Source organism: Hemitrygon akajei, chromosome 14 (genome assembly GCF_048418815.1).
Source record: "Hemitrygon akajei chromosome 14, sHemAka1.3, whole genome shotgun sequence".
In the NCBI taxonomy this organism is placed as follows: Eukaryota; Metazoa; Chordata; class Chondrichthyes; order Myliobatiformes; family Dasyatidae; genus Hemitrygon; species Hemitrygon akajei.
This window is the reverse complement of record NC_133137.1, coordinates 23,784,963-23,800,858: the sequence shown is the minus strand read 5'-3', so window position 1 is coordinate 23,800,858 and position 15,896 is coordinate 23,784,963. Positions and strand designations below refer to the sequence as shown.

At 44.7% G+C, this 15,896-nt stretch overlaps 1 protein-coding gene across 2 annotated transcripts in view; it reads right to left on the bottom strand.

Annotated features, from left to right (window-relative positions):
- Positions 1 to 15,896, bottom strand: part of LOC140738422 (rasGAP-activating-like protein 1) — a 271,421-nt gene that overhangs the window by 221,983 nt on the left and 33,542 nt on the right. For both annotated transcript variants that reach the window (XM_073065690.1, XM_073065691.1), the window contains exon 4: positions 9,312 to 9,373. In XM_073065690.1, coding sequence (XP_072921791.1) covers positions 9,312 to 9,373 — 62 coding nt within the window. The remainder of the gene's footprint in view (positions 1 to 9,311; positions 9,374 to 15,896) is intronic.

Sequence of the window (15,896 nt, the reverse complement as noted above, 5' to 3'; positions counted from 1 at the left end):
GTTGTCCTTTCCCGAGACATGCTGGATATCCGTCGTGTACTCGGAGATGTAGGACAGATGTCGCTGCTGGTGAGCCGACCAGGGATCGGACACCTTCGTGAACGTGAAGGTCAACGGTTTGTGGTCCGTAAATGGCCTGCCTTCCAAGAAGTACCTGAAATGCCGGATTGCCAGATACAGTGCCAACAGCTCCCAGTCGAAAGCACTGTACTTGAGTTCGTGTGGTCGTAGGTGCTTGCTGAAGAACGCTAGGGGTTGCCAGTGCCCCTCGATGAGCTGCTCCAGTACCCCACTGACTGCTGTGTCAGATGCGTCCACCGTGAGGGCGGTCGGAAAATCCGTTCTGGGATGCACCAGCATCGCGGCATCTGCCAAGGCTTCCTTGGCTTTAACGAAAGTGGCCGCGGCCTCCTCGCCCCAAGTAATGTCCTTGCCTTTACCCGACATCAGGGTGTACAAAGGGCGCATGATACGGGCTGCTGAGGGGAGGAAACGGTGGTAGAAGTTCATCATACCAACGAACTCCTGCAGGCCTTTGTCCGTGTTGGGCCAGGCAAAGTGGCGGATCGCGTCTACCTTGGCGGGCAGAGGTGTTGCCCCGTCTTTGGTAATCCTGTGGCCCAGGAAGTCGATGGTATCGAGACCGAACTGGCATTTGGCCGGGTTGATCGTGAGGCCGAAATCACTCAGGCGGGAGTAGAGCTGGCAGAGGTGGGACACATGCTCCTGACGACAACTGCTGGCTATAAGGATGTCGTCCAAATAGATGAACGCAAAGTCCAGGTCGCATCCCACCGCATCCAGTAGCCGCTGGAACATCTGTGCGGCATTCTTCAGGCCGAACAGCATTCGGAGGAACTCGAACAGGCCGAACAGGGTGATGAGTGCTGTTTTGGGGATGTCTTCGGGGTGCACCGGGATTTGATGATATCCCCGGATGAGGTCTACTTTGGAAAGATTCTTGCCCCGTGCAGGTTTGCTGCAATGTCCTGTATGTGTGGAATGGGGTAGCGGTCTGGAGTTGTAGCCTCGTTCAGTCTGCGGTAGTCGCCACATGGTCTCCAACCCCCGGCTGCTTTGGGCACCATGTGCAGGGGGGAGGCCCATGGGCTGTCGGACCTCCGTACGATCCCCAATTCCTCCATCCTCTTGAACTCCTCCTTTGCCAGGCGGAGCTTTTCCGGGGGGGAGCCTTCGTACACGGGTGTGGAGGGGTGGTCCCTGGGTCAGGATGTGGTGCTGTACGCCATGTCTGGGCATGGCTGCCGTGAACTGCGGTGCCAGAATCGATGGGAAGTCCGCCAGGATTCTGGTGAACGCGTTGTCCGACAGCGTGATGGAGTCCAGGTGTGGGGCCGGCAACTTGGCTTCACCCAGGGAGAACGTCTGGAAAGTCTCGGCATGTACCAGTCTTTTCCCTTGCAAGTCGATCAGCAGGCTGTGAGCTCACAAGAAGTCCACCCCCAGGAGTGGTTGGGCCACTGCAGCCAGTGTGAAGTCCCACGTGTACCAGCTGGCGCTGAACTGCAGTTGCACTGTGCGGGTACCGTAGGTCCGTATCATGCTGCCGTTTGCAGCCCTCAGGGTGGGTCCTGGCTTCCTGTTGCGGGTGTCGTGCCCCGTCGGGGGGAAGACACTGATTTCTGCTCCGGTGTCGACCAAGAAGCGGCGTCCCGACTGTTTGTCCCAGACGTACAAGAGGCTGTCCTGGTGGCCAGCCGCCATAGTCATTAGCAGCAGCTGGCCCTGGTCCTTGCAGGGTGGGCAACAACGGCGGGCTTTTGTGCCCCACCGCTGGTGGTAGAAACACCACTGTTCACTGGCCTCCTCACTCCTGCCTCTGTGTTGTGTGCGCCCCCCTGCCGGGCCTGGTCTGGTCCGCTGTTGGGCACGTGGCCTGGTAATCTGACTGACGGGCTGCACACTCTCCCTCTTGGCTTTCCACAGCACGTCTGCCTGGGCCGCCACCTTCCGGCGGTCGCTGAAATCTGCGTCGGCCAGCAGCAGATGTATGTCCTCGGGCAGTCACTCTAGGAACGCTTGCTTGATCATGAGGCAGGGCTTGTGTCCGTCAGCCAGGGACAGCATTTCGTTCATCAATGCTGGCACAGTCTGTCTCCCAAACCGTCCAGGTGAAGCAGGCAGGCACCCCGCTCACGCCGTGAGAGGCCAAAGGTCCCAATGAGCAGCGCTTTGAATGCTTCATATTTGCCTTCTTCCGGGGGCGACTGTATGAAATCCGCAACCTGGGCGGCCGTCTCCTGGTCAAGGGCGCTCACCACGTGGTAGTAACGCGTGGAATCAGAAGATATCTGCTGAATCTGGAACTGGGCTTCTGCTTGGCTAAACCACACGTGTGGTCGTAGCATCCAGAAAGTCGGCAGTTGTAGCGAAACTGCGTGAACAGATGAAGAGTCAGTTATCTTTGGTCCAAATCCCGTTTGGACCGTCGGGGTCACCAATGTAGCAATGTGCTACACACAGCGCTGAAATAACGACTTGCAGTCAGTAAGTCATTTCGAGACTAGCAGCGCTGGCATTTAATCCCTAGCGCCCGCCCTCTCCGGGCGGAAATGACGTCAGGGGTACATTACTAAAGTCTCTCCCTGCGCGCTGGCTATTTGTGAGCCGGTTCGCCTGCGCAGAAAGTGGGTCGCCACAATATCACGCAAACGGCAACAAAAAAACAAGCGAATAACGCAGAATATAAGACACAAAATCGAAAGAGTCCAGGCATACAGTATTCAGTTCAGCTTTATGTTGTTTCACTTGTCAGTAGCTCTATACCAATCAATTTGCAGACATCTTGCGTAAGTTATTCAGTGCCAAAAGACGGATAACACTGCATCCCTCATTGAGCAATCTGACAACATCACACAGAATCACGTTTAATATCACTGGCATATGTTGTGAAATTTGTTAACTTTGTGGCAGCAGTACAATGCAATACATGATGAACATAGAATAAATAAATAAATCACAGTAAATACATATGTGTATATTCAAAAGTTAAATTAAAAATAATAGTACAAAAACAGAATTTTTTTTAAAGTAAGTTAGTATTCATGGGTTCAATGTCCATTTGCAAATCAGATGGCAGAGGGGAAGAAGCTGTTCCTGAATCACTGAGAGTGTGCCTTCAGGCTCCTGTACCTCCTTCCTGATGGTAGTAATGAGAAGAGGGCATGTCCTGGGTGGTGGGGGTCCTTAATGATGGACACCGCCTTCCTGAGACACCGCTCCTTGAAGATGTCCTTGATACTATGGCGGCTACTGCCCACGATGAAGCTGACTAACTTTACCAAGATCACATATTAATTAGGTCTGTCCTCATACCAGAGTTCTAACTATTTCAATGAGATTCTCGTCCAGGAGCGAGACGGACTAAGTATCTCACTTACATCTTTTTTTCTGATTTGCAAGATTTTAAATTTGTTTTTAATTAATTAAGGTTTATGTTTTATTAATACTTTTTTCCCAGAAAAAAATATTTACACCATTAACTGTTTGAATTAAATTATGTAAATTTTTACATTAACTGAGTGGGAAGAGCTGATGAGATCGGCTTTCTACGTCCAACCCAGACTTACCAACTCGGTCACAGGTATCAGCCACTGATGCTGGCAGCAATTAATGGCTGACTGCTTTCATGAATTAAGCTCCGACTCCAGTCACTTCTCAGGCGAAGAAGAGAAATAGTGCCGTGTAAAGAGAGCTGATGGAGGAGGCTGTGACCTTTTTGCGAGAATTAACCAAAATATAATGATCAAGAAGTATGCGCATTTGCAAATTGTTGCCTAAAAAGATTGCTGCTGTTGTTGAGTCGTCGTCAGACTATCATCCCAAAATATCAGTTAACTCTCATCCAGTGGAGAGAAAGTGGGTGGAAACACAAAATATTTAGCCAAACAGGAAGCAACAAAAATAGCTTTCTGTTTTATATACAACTACTCATCCTAAAATGGTTCCTTCATCTCTGAAATTACATCAATAAAACTGCTCTCATGAGGAAACTCCAAAGTGTTTTGGTACCTTCTGAGGTAATTACTGGTGCAACATGGGAAAACACAGCAGCCGATTTCCACAAATAGCAGCAAGATTATAACCAAGTAATCCGTTCCAGCCACGTTGATTGAGAGATAAATGATGACCTGGTCATCTCCTTGTTCTCCACTGAAGAGCATCATGGGATTTTTAACATCTATCTGAGAAGTCAGGCAGAAACTACACAGCGTGTCACAGATTGTCTAAAATATTGCCATTTGCTATTAATTGAGTATAATTAGCACATACCCAACTGATAGACTAGCAGCTGAAACCCTGGAGCCAGCCTGATTTAAACTATTTTAGGCAATATTCCTGGTGTCTGTACCTGGGAATTCATTCAATTGTTTTTGGTAACGACACTTCCAATGGGTATAAACAGCAGTAGTTGTTTATGAAGAGAACAAAAATATTTTGTTGCTATCATGGATGAAAGGAGATGGAGGGAACTAAAACAGGTGCAATAAATGCAACATACTCTGGCCTCTGTACACTGCAATTGGACTGCTGAACTATTACTGGATCAAGTATGTTAAAGAGGGTCCGGCTGGTGGCATACTGGCTTCAGCACTGGACTTCGTGGCAGATGGTCCTGAGTTCAAACCCGGCCACGTCCCAACCTAGGCAGCAGCAGTGTCTGCGTGGAAGAAAGGCCTGGCAATCTGCTTCCATGTCTTGCCATGAAAACCCTACGGACTGATCAAGTCTGATCAAGTCAAGTTATCTATGATAGAGGGTGCAATTGGCTGCTTCAGACGGCTCGGCCAGGGTGATCAAGTCAAACACTTTGCAACATGAGAGAGTAATATTTTAAATACAAATCATTGCTCAAATAGAGAAGGTACACCCAGCATTGTTTGGCGCATAAAACACAACCTCTCATACTGTATACAGTACTATATTTGACCCTGAATATACAGCCATGCAAGTGTTCATCCTCTCACTTCCTCCCGTGGTGGAGTCTGTGGAAAATCTCATTCCGTCTGGTAACTGCTGACATGCTGAAAATTGGTGCTCTGTGAGGAAGGACCACTGTGTAGCATTCTTCTCCTACTGGTGGGGGAGGGGGCTGGAATCAGCAGAGGGAGGAAGCCCCTCAAATTTTTGTAGTAGTTAATATAAAGCTGCAGAGTGCCACTTTGAGGGGAAGCAGTGCTAGGAGAGTATGGAAGGTGTTGACCCTATACGGAATGAATGGAAAGGCATGGAACAGTTTATTCTTGTAAATATTTTTATTATGAATAAAGCTTATTTTATTAATAAAGAACTTGTGCCTCAAGTGAAGTTCATGGCGAGACAAGGTTGCACAATCCAACCACCTCACAATTTGAATTTGTCACTTCCTAGTCTGCTCGCAGTAAAAGGCATCGAGCAAGAGGCTTGGGGAAACGCAGAACACAGCATCTTTGAGTCAGCAACCATGAACTTCTGCACTAGGGTGCCACGGGCAAGAAGCATTAGCCCGTGTCGGGGATTATGGTGGCCTTCAGCAGTTTTCTTTCCATTTCTTTTGCCCCATTTCAGGGTGATGCAGAATTGGAAAGGTCGGGTGCATGACTCGAGGCAGTGGGGTCCAGGCCCCAGGGCCTACCGAACCAACAGAACCCAATGTTTGGGTGACGATTTAAGCACTGGGCCAGAATGAGAAGGTCACGGTGTCGGGGCCCGGAGTGACGGACGGGCCTGTTTAGCTCGCTGCTCCGCGATGTTTACTCGGCTCTGCGCTGAACTGAGGCTGTGCTTCGCGCCTGCGGACGGTCTCTCTTTCATGGACCTCGGTTCCGAGTGCTATTTGCTTGCTTCTAATGTTTGCACAGTTTGTCTTGTTTTTCTCTGCACGTTGGGTGTTTAGTAGTCTTCATTTTTTAAAGAGTTCTTTTGGGTTTCCTTGTTTTGTGACTGCCTGTTAGGAAACGGATCTCAAGGTTGTATAATGCGTACACACGCATGATAATAAATGTACTTTCAACTTTGACACCAGAGCGTATACTGAGGTCCTCAACGACAGCATTGCTCACCGCCTTCTCTAGGTCTGTCCAAAATCACTAAAACAAAGCAAAACCACACCTAATCCACCCCTCCATTAACCCCTCACGCACAGCCGAGGATCAGCACATCTCCACAGTCTCGGCTAGAGCTCACAGCCATCCTTAGTTCTGATACCAGGGGCTGAGATCTCAGCATCACTTGTTACTGTGGGAATTGCACACTGTAATCCATAACAAGGAAGAATCCAAATAACATGCATCTGAACTTTTTTTTTGATGGGGATGAAGCTGTTTGCAACAACAGCACCAAGATCCAAGAGGCAGCACTTTTCCTCTAGGTGCTCTCCAGGCTCCCTTGAGACCGCTGCTGTCAAATGCTCGGGGTAGAAATTCTTCCCCGACATGAATGCAACACCCGTACTCCAGCAGCACAAGCAAGCACTTCTGAAAGTCGGTTCCACGGAAGTCAAACTAAATCCAGAATATTAAACATATTGAATGCAATTTCCTGTAACCTTGATAAAGAGAAACTACCAGCTCTAGAAAAAGAACACATGGACCTTAACAAAGTACTTGCTGTATCTCCAATTTTGTCTTTCACACACTGGTTGAATGCCCAGGTTGGTGCAGTCTTTCACTGATTTACTTACGGATTTATAGAGTATGCCCACAATAAAAGAAACTCTGGGTTGTATATGGTGATGGGTACGTTCTTTGATAATAAGCTTACTTTGAACTTCGATCACTGCAGAACATTGGTACCTTCTCACATTGATTTCCCATTGCCTTACCCCGGGACTTCAAAACTAAACAAACCACTCACACAATTCAACTCAATATTACCCTGCAATTCAACTCAATATTACCCTGCAATTCAACTCAATATTACCCTGCTATCTTCCTGTAATCTCTCGCTCTCTCTCCCTCTCTGGAAATGTTTCCATTGCACTGGCTTCTCCCACTACATTCGCCTTAGCAGTATTTTTATTAATCTCTGTAAATCTCTCATTCTTCTGGATCTGCAACTGGGTTTGCTGGTAGAACCTTGTCACCATCAATCAAGTCAGACAAGTGAAGCATTTCCTCTGAGGTCCTCTTAAAAATGGTTCTTACTTTTGGTGCAAAATCAATGTAGCAGGACAGTAAATCTTACTTCCAATACTGACAGATAAAATTATTGCACTTGTTAAAATATAGCACGAGAAAATATTCCTCCCAAGTAAATCATGATTCGGGAAACCATGAGTTTAAAGTAGATTATGAATAGAAGAAATGGACACTTCACTCTCAAATCATATATTATTCTTTAATAATGTTTTGATTCTAAAACTATGTTGGAAGTTGTCAATGTCCTTCTATCATTTAGAACTTCTCACATTTCACAAATACAGTCAACTTCATGTGGTCAGATGGCCTGATTAAATGAGTGTGAAATCTGGAAAGAATCCCCATGTCTAAGGTAGCACAGAGGTTAGCACAACGCTTTACAGTACCAGTGACCCAGGTTCAATTCCTGCCACAACCTGCAAGTTTGTTCGTTCTCCCTGTGATCGGGTGGGTTTCTTCTGGGTGCTCCAGTTTCCTTCCACTGTCCAATGACCTACCAGTTGGTAGGTTAATTGGTCATCGTAAATTGACGGGTGAGTAGTCTAGGATTAAATGGGGGAATTGCTGGGCGGCGTGGCTGAAAAGGCCAGAAGGGCCTATTCCGCTCTGTATCTGAATGAATAAGTAAACACTTCTAGCGTTAAGCACAAGCTCTGTTTGATTCCATTGCATTTATACCTGTCTCTCTCAAGCCTTCAGGCAAACCCCAAGAGGAAGGGAAAGGTACACAATCTCAAATAAAGCCTGCTTTGAAATATCACCTTAATCACGCGTTCGTCCAAAAGAGGAGGAACAATAAGAGCCACAAACAACAAAAAAAATCAAAAGGAAAGATCTAAGAGCAGTAAATTCTCTCCTTTGTGTTTGTTCGTCTTTAGCTGTTAAATTAATTGCCAGAAGTGCAAGCTGGGGCTCCCACGCATTCCGTCTGCACTGCTGGAGTGACAATCTTTTTGTAATTAAGCTTTAAAAAACATTTCTCCCACTTGCTAATGGGAATTGGCAATATAATCATAGACAAATTATGAGATTCATATAAGGAGGAGAAAAGAAACCCACAGGCTTTAATTAGTCTAAATTAAAAAGAAGTACAAATTGTTTGTATTGATTTTTCTAAACAAATCTAGAGGATTACAAAATCTGTGATATGAATTTCTAATATATGCTAGATAGCTGGTATTTAATCTTTGCTCTCGGATTCCCTTGTCTGGAAATTTATTCCCAGTCAGTGTCACACTGCTTTGAACTTCTGGAGAATGTTCTTCAGAGACAGAGGTCAATATGCTGAAGTCACATACTGAAGGATTTAGACCCACTAAACAAGGATGAATTTCTTAGCAACACACACAAAGTGCTGTAGGAAATCAGCAGGTCAAGCAGCGTCTAAGTCTGGGGTTCTTAACCATTTTTATTCCATGAACCCCTTAGGCAGTCCAAAATTGTGATACATATAGCAACATATGTGCTTCTTTATTAATGCATTAAATAAGTGTATATGTTTAAACTATAGGCAAGTTAAAATTACATTTTATTTTTTAAAGATATCAGTGTGATGGCTGTTGATTAGCTTGAATAAGAACTAAACCGTGGGCTGGTCTTTGACAAAACAACATGCATGTCGTGTTGGACATCCAATCACATAGCTGGCTAGCTAAGAAGACAGAAAGACTGCGATCACGTCTAGTAACTACCGTAACTTCAAAGTAGTTGATGAACGATATTTTGCGATATCTGTAACAACTGTAATGTGATATGAATGTATCTGTGATTTCTATTGGTGGCAAAGTCACAGGCACTGCTAATACTGTGGTTTGTTCCCTACATTCGTAATCGAAGGAAATGATAAATTTCAGTTAGAGGCCAGTGCAAATAAAGGTGTAAGTTTTTTCCCATCCAAGTTCACAGATCTCCTGGAATCCATCCCAGGTTAAGAACCCCTGATCTAAGGAGAGGAATAGACAGTCGTCGTTTCAGGCCAAGACCCTTCATCAGGATGTTGCACCTTGTGTGTGTTTTACTCTGGATTTCCAGCATCTGCAGAACCTCTTGTTAGCAATCGAGTATTCCCACCCATTTTCTTACAGCTTGGTTTGCTGATCACTCTCTTTACTCGGCAGTAAAAGAGCTGCTTTTGAACCCGCCTACTCTAATTCCAACTCCCCGGTTACTCACCTCGTAAATGAGCAGCAAGGTACTCCTTATCGAGAGAAACCTTCCCAATGACATCGTCATGCCTGCAAATTTGAAATGGAAAAACATTTCAGAGCAAGTCCAATTCTGTGAAGGTGTACCCCATTTCAGTATGGGGCTGGGTTCCCTCTATAACAATACAGGTAGAACATCGGTCCTGTACTCCAACCACTGAATGATTTAAATTCTACATGTTTGATATAAATAGGCATTCCTATTAGACATAAATATTAATAATAGATAGGAATATGACTATTAGATATAAACATTAGATGAAAATTACATTTCTCTCTCTCTCTCTGTAGGAGTGAAATAATTCAAAACATTTCAGAATCAGAATCAGGTTTAATATTACCGGCATATGTCATGAAATTTGTTGTCTTTGCAGCAACTTACTTACTGTCTGTTACGTTGCTGGCAATGAAGGTCCTCCATCTCTGTCTGTCTGGAAGGATTCTTCACCGCTGTTTCAGTAACAATTGTTTTTAAACCAATCATGGTTGTTAGCCCCGAGCTGAACCCCCGAACCTGGAGAACAGCGGACCACTCTTAGCCTGACCTCTACCCTTTGACCTATTTGGCAGGGGTGACCCTATCAAGAGACAAAGAATAAAGCCCTGCCTCCAGCCAACGTAGCTCTCTGGGTCATTGAGGCACACAAGCCTCCAAAGCCTACGACAAGGTTGTGGTCCTCTTGGAGGCTTTGCAGCAACAGTACAAAGCAATACGTAATAATAGGAAAAATGTGAATTACAGTAAGATATATAATAATTAAGTTAAACAAGTTGTGCAAAAACTGGGAAAAAAAGTAGTGAGGTCATGTTTGGCCCTATTACCTCAACAAATTGTCCACAGTTCATTTTGTGAACTTAATTCCAAAAGAGATGTTTATTATCATCAGTCCAGAACTTTAATTTTTTTTATGGAGAATTAATCATTTCCGGAATGGATATCCCCAAATGAAAATGATTAATTTCAAAACATTTGCTGAGTGCACTGCGCACTCACTCTCTGATGTTAAATGACACTCCTTCTACATAATGCAGGCATGAATTATCACCTGCAATCATGTGCAAAATGCATCAATTGCTCTGAGTGATGTGCAAATTTAAGCTTTGTAACCCCAGGAATAACTGATACAACAGTTTATACTGTGTGACGTGAGCAAATTCACCGGAAAGACACTGAAGTTAGAGGGTATAAAAGTGTTTATTCAACAAAAACGAGCAATAGGCATCATCTTGAGATGCTCCTGGAGGAGGAGGCCCTCCTGAACCAATACTACATGACATTTTATGTTAAAGATCAAAGGTAACAGAAGGACAATTCTATAGTTACAAAATTTCTACAATGCTTCATTTGAATTACATATAGTTTTCAAACACCTAATTCTTTGCACCTACATTCCAGACACACAAAATGAATGTTAATCAGCATTGTCTGATTTGCAATCAACTCCAGTCTACAGCTCCAGAAATACTATTGTTCAGGGCAGTATTTTATATTCAGTCTACAATCCACGTTCAGGTCCGAAAACTGGCTCCTGTTAAAATTAGCATTTGGTATATACCATAACTCCTGAATACACCCCAACATATATGTATGTTGTCTTGTCTTAACCTATTGTATTGTCTTAACCAAAACTTGACAACCATCTAGTGTATCAGTATAACATGGGAAAACAATACTTGTCTCTGATATTGCTTGGTATGCAGGAAACTTAAGCTTTGAGCACAATAGCCAAAGTTGAAGAACTGCAGGTTATTTGAATCTCTATGAAGTTACAAACAATGTACCGGATTGTCAGTAACTTCTGTCCTAATTTTAAACTGGTAGCTCGGTTTACTGTAGGTGGGCTTTGATGTCAGTTCAAAGCCACCCTGCTGAAAAAGGGAAAAAAAGAGGTCATAGAGATAAACTATCTCCTGGGACTTGAGTAATGAGGGAGGGGCAATTCCTACCCATTACAAACACACAATTAGGTTACTCAGTCCCTGCAGCCATTCAGCCAGATTGTAAGCGATCAGGTTGTAACATTCCCACCTAAACCTTGTAACCTTTCATTCCCATCTTTACCAAGAGATGATCTGACTCTGCCTAAAAGATGTAGGACTCTGTATCCCCTGCCCTTTGAGGAAGAATTCCAAAGACTTGTAACCCTCCAAAATTTAAAAAAGTACCTCTGACTCTTTTTACTTAGTTCTAACCTCACATAAGGGGAAAACTCCTCTAGTTCTTGCAACACACACAAAATGCTGGTGGAACACAGCAGGCCAGGCAGCATCTTGTATGTGTTGCTTGAATTTCCAGCATCCGCAGATTTCCTCGTTGTGTCCTCTAGTTCTTGCCCTCAGGAGCTTACTGATTGAGATACAGCGCAGAATAGGGCTTTCCTGTCCTTTGAACCACACTCCCCAGCAACCCCGATTTCATCCTAGCCTAGTCACAGGACAAGTTACAATGACCAATTAATCTACCATCTAGCATGTCTTTGGGTTGTGGGAGGAAACCGGGCACAAGGAGGAAACTCATGCAGTAACGGGGAGAACATACAAACTTCTTACAGGCCGCGGCGGGAATTGAACCCGCGTCGCTGGTATTGTAAAGCGTTGTGTTAATCGATTCTGCTACCATGCCATCCTTCTCCCTTTTCCAAACATCATCAAACACAATCCTAGCCTTTCCTCATAAGACAACCTGACCACTGTACACAATAGTCCAGTAAATTGTCTTTGAATTTATTTCACTGTATTCATATCCTCCAATAAATAGCAAGCCAATATTCTAGAAGTAATCCCATTGTCCAATCTAACTGAAGCACTGTATTTCCACAAATACCTCATAATAATTACCCATGTAACATGTGGCAAAAATTGCCTAATTTTCTGTTCGTATACCACACACAGGATCAACTGCCTGAGATGATAGGTAAAGCTCTATATTTTGCTGGTAAGGTATCCTCCAGACAATCCAAGGTCACATTTTCATCTTACTTTTTAGGATTCTTCTTGCCCTGATTTACTTCACTGTTGTCTACATAGCCAATTGCCGTGCCACACTAGTTGTTTCTGGGCAGTTTACATTATAATGCATCATGGGGGGGGGGGGGGGGGAGGTCATGCTTCATCATTTGCACAGGAGATACTGGAAATCTTGAGGAACACACACAAAACGCTGGAGGAATTCTGCAGGCCAGGCAGTATCCATAGAGGAAAATGGACAGTTAACGTTTCGGGCTGAGACCCTTCTTCAGGGCTGGAAAGGAAGGGGCTGATGCCAGGGTAAGAAGGTGGGGGGGGGGGGGGAGTGCAAGCTGGCAGGTGGCAGGAGAGTCCAGGTGAGGAGAAGATGGGTGGGTGGGGAAGGGGAGGACGATGTGAGAAGTTGGGGGGGCATAGGAAGAAGTGATAAAGGGCTGAAGAAGAAGGAATCTGATAGGAGAGGACAATGGAATGTGGTAAAGGGAAGGAAGTGGCTACCGAGGGAGCTGATGGACAGACCATGAGGGTAGGGTAGGAGAAGATAAGGGGTGAGAAAATGAGACGGGGGAACAAACGAAAATCAGTCTCTTCCTAGAATAATTTGGATGGGTTGATTCCAGCATCTTTGGGGAAAAAATACCAGAACTCAAACTGGTTGAATTGTTCAGTGGTTATTAAGCCTTTACCATTGGTTTAACCAGGCAGTTGTCAATGTGGCTCTGTAATCCTACACTTGGAGATATGTATATTCTTTACGCTTGGTGACACTCACTCTTGATTTCAATGGAACCAGATTTCAGAAGCAAGAACAGAAAGTGCTGCTCTGGATGTTTGGGCCTCAAAATGGAGGTGAATTTAAGCAGAGTGTTTCTAAGACCTGGGCAATATGCTTTAGCTCAAATCATCCTCTACATAAAGACATCTAGTCAAGTGCAGCCAGTGTACATCACCTATTTGAACTATTCCCCAATCATCTTCTTTGGGATCTCAAATTTTCTGATGATAACTGCAACAATAAAGTGGAAGTTGCAGAACATCACCAGACACATTTTACATGCACTGTGCAAAAATGTTCTCCTTGAGGACCACAACCTTGTTATGGGTTGGAGGGTTACATGAGTCAGTGACCCAGAGAGCTGCATTGGCTGGAGTCAGGGCCTTGTGCTTAGGCTCTTGGTAGGGTCACCCATGCCAAACAGGTCAAAGGTTGGAGTCCAGGCTCAGCGGTCCACCGGTCCTCCAGGTTCGGGGGTTCAGCTCAGGGCTAACAACCCCAGCTGGTAAAACAAAAATTGCTATGGAAACAGCAATGAAGAACCCTTTTACATCTGTAGGCAATGGAGGACTCTGAACCACACCTGGGGGCACAATAGAGAAGATAGCCAAGGACAGACAGAGATGGAGGACCTTCACTGCTGCCCTAAACACCAGTGGCGTAGCAAGCAGGAAACAAGTAGGTAAAAATGTCCTGATGTGAGATCAGTGATCTGAAAAAAAAAATGGTTTCCTTCCCACAATTGCTGCCGAATCTACGTTTTGTTTGGTACCCTTAGTGACTTGTATAAACAGCAAGATGGGCGAAATAATTACTGAAGGGACCAGATTGTAAACTTGCAAAAGAGCTGCTTGTTTGATATTTAATAATGAAAAAGCTGCCAGCTCTGCAGCTTCATGGCTTTATTGGCTTTAGGTCACAGCTTGCAACCTGTGCTAAGATGGGATACATATCATTCTGCATTTGCAATCATTTAAAAAGGCAAAATATTGCAGATACAGGAAATTTGAAATGGAGATAGGGACATTTAAGTGATTCAAAGTTCAAAGTACATTTATTATTGAAGTATGTATACTTTATACAATAGAGTTTTTTTAAGAGACTCTTAGATGGGTGCATGGAGCTTAGAAAAATAAAGGGCTATGCGGTAGGGAAATCCTAGGCAGCTTCTGGAGTAGGTTACTGGTCAGCACAACATTGTGGGCCGAAGGGCCTGTATTGCGCTGTAGATATTCTACATTTCTAACCTTGAGATTCGTCTCCTTACAGGCAGCCACAAATTTTTTTTAAAAAATGAACAAATAGTGCAAACAATAAAAGTAAGCAAATAGTATTCAGAACTGAAGTTTACGAAAGTGAGGCCTCAGACATGAAGCCAGGCCTCACTGCAGCTGGTTGAGGAGCAGGCCACAGCTTCAGTTCAGTGCAGAGCCAAGCAAACAGCAAGCCGAACCAGTCTCCAGCCCCGACATCCAGATCGTTTCTTCAGCAGGCAAGTGGATGAAAGAGAAAATGGAGGGTTATGTGGAAGGAAGGAGTTAGATTGATCTTCAAGTAGGTTAAGGGTCAGCATGTGTCGAAGGGCCTGTACTGTGTTCAATGAAACTAAAGTTGCTAATGCTACTGAGAGGCAGGCAGTAGTTGTGGAAATGGAAACAGGCTTAAGCTCTCAGGTCAATGATCTTTCATCAGAATTGGAAAATTAAGATCTATGTTTTAAGGGTGCAAAGTTGGACGGACCATATATCTAGATGCAGATAAAGATACAGAAACAAAATGCTAGGGGAGCTCATCAGACCAGGCAGCATCTATGGAAAAGAGTAAACAGTCAACCTTTTGGGCTGAGACCCTTCATCGGGACTGGAAGGAAGAGGAGTCGTCAGAGTAAGAAGGTGGGGGCAGGGGAGGAAGTAGTACAAGGTGGCAGGTGTTAATGAAACTGGGAGAGGGGTGGGGAGTGACGTTGACTGGTGAAAGAGATAAAGGGCAGGAGATGGGGTAATCTGATGGAAAGGACAGAAGACCATGGAAGAAAGGAAAGGGGGAGGCGCACCAGAGGGAGGTGATGAGCAGGTGAGGAGAGTAGGTGAGATTAGGAGACAGGAATGGGAGGAATGGTGAAGGGGGGGGCAATTACCAGAAGGTTGACAAATTGATAAAGATTGGCCAGGTGACACTTTACGAAGAAAAGTTGGAGAATTTTTTTTTAAAGCTGGAACTAAGACAGGGGTTCCCAACCCTTCGGATCCAGGGGCCCCTCTGTTAATGGTAAGGATCCAGGTGGGAACCCCTGGACTAAGAGATAGGGTCATTATAACTGCTATAAATCTGAAACATGCTGGAAATGCCTAGCAAATCAGACAGCACCTGCAGAGAATGAAAAATTGGCCTGCTCTGACAGTGCAAGCTCGTCCCTTTTTTTGTGTGCCTAATTCAGGCAGACAACTTGCCTAGAAATCCAGAAGCTGAGGTCTATATGTCTGTTTCGTGCACATTTCACAGCCCCTCAGCACAAATCCTCACTTTTCAGGACACAGGGTCCAAATGCTACTGTTCCATTAACCAGCACCTCTGATAAATATCTAGTTCACTTTCTAAAATCATTCAGCTGGTAAATTAAAGGATGCTTTATTAAACAAAGTGCCTACAGTCAAAACAACAGGTAGGCAACAGTAAAACAGAAGTCTTTCTCCCTAAACATTATCATGAAAGGTGGAGCTACAATGGCACCAAAGGGCAGCTTTTGTTTCGTTGGTCTCCCCTGTTGCTGTGTGAGATCTCACTCTGTGTGTGTGTGTGTGTGAGAGAGAG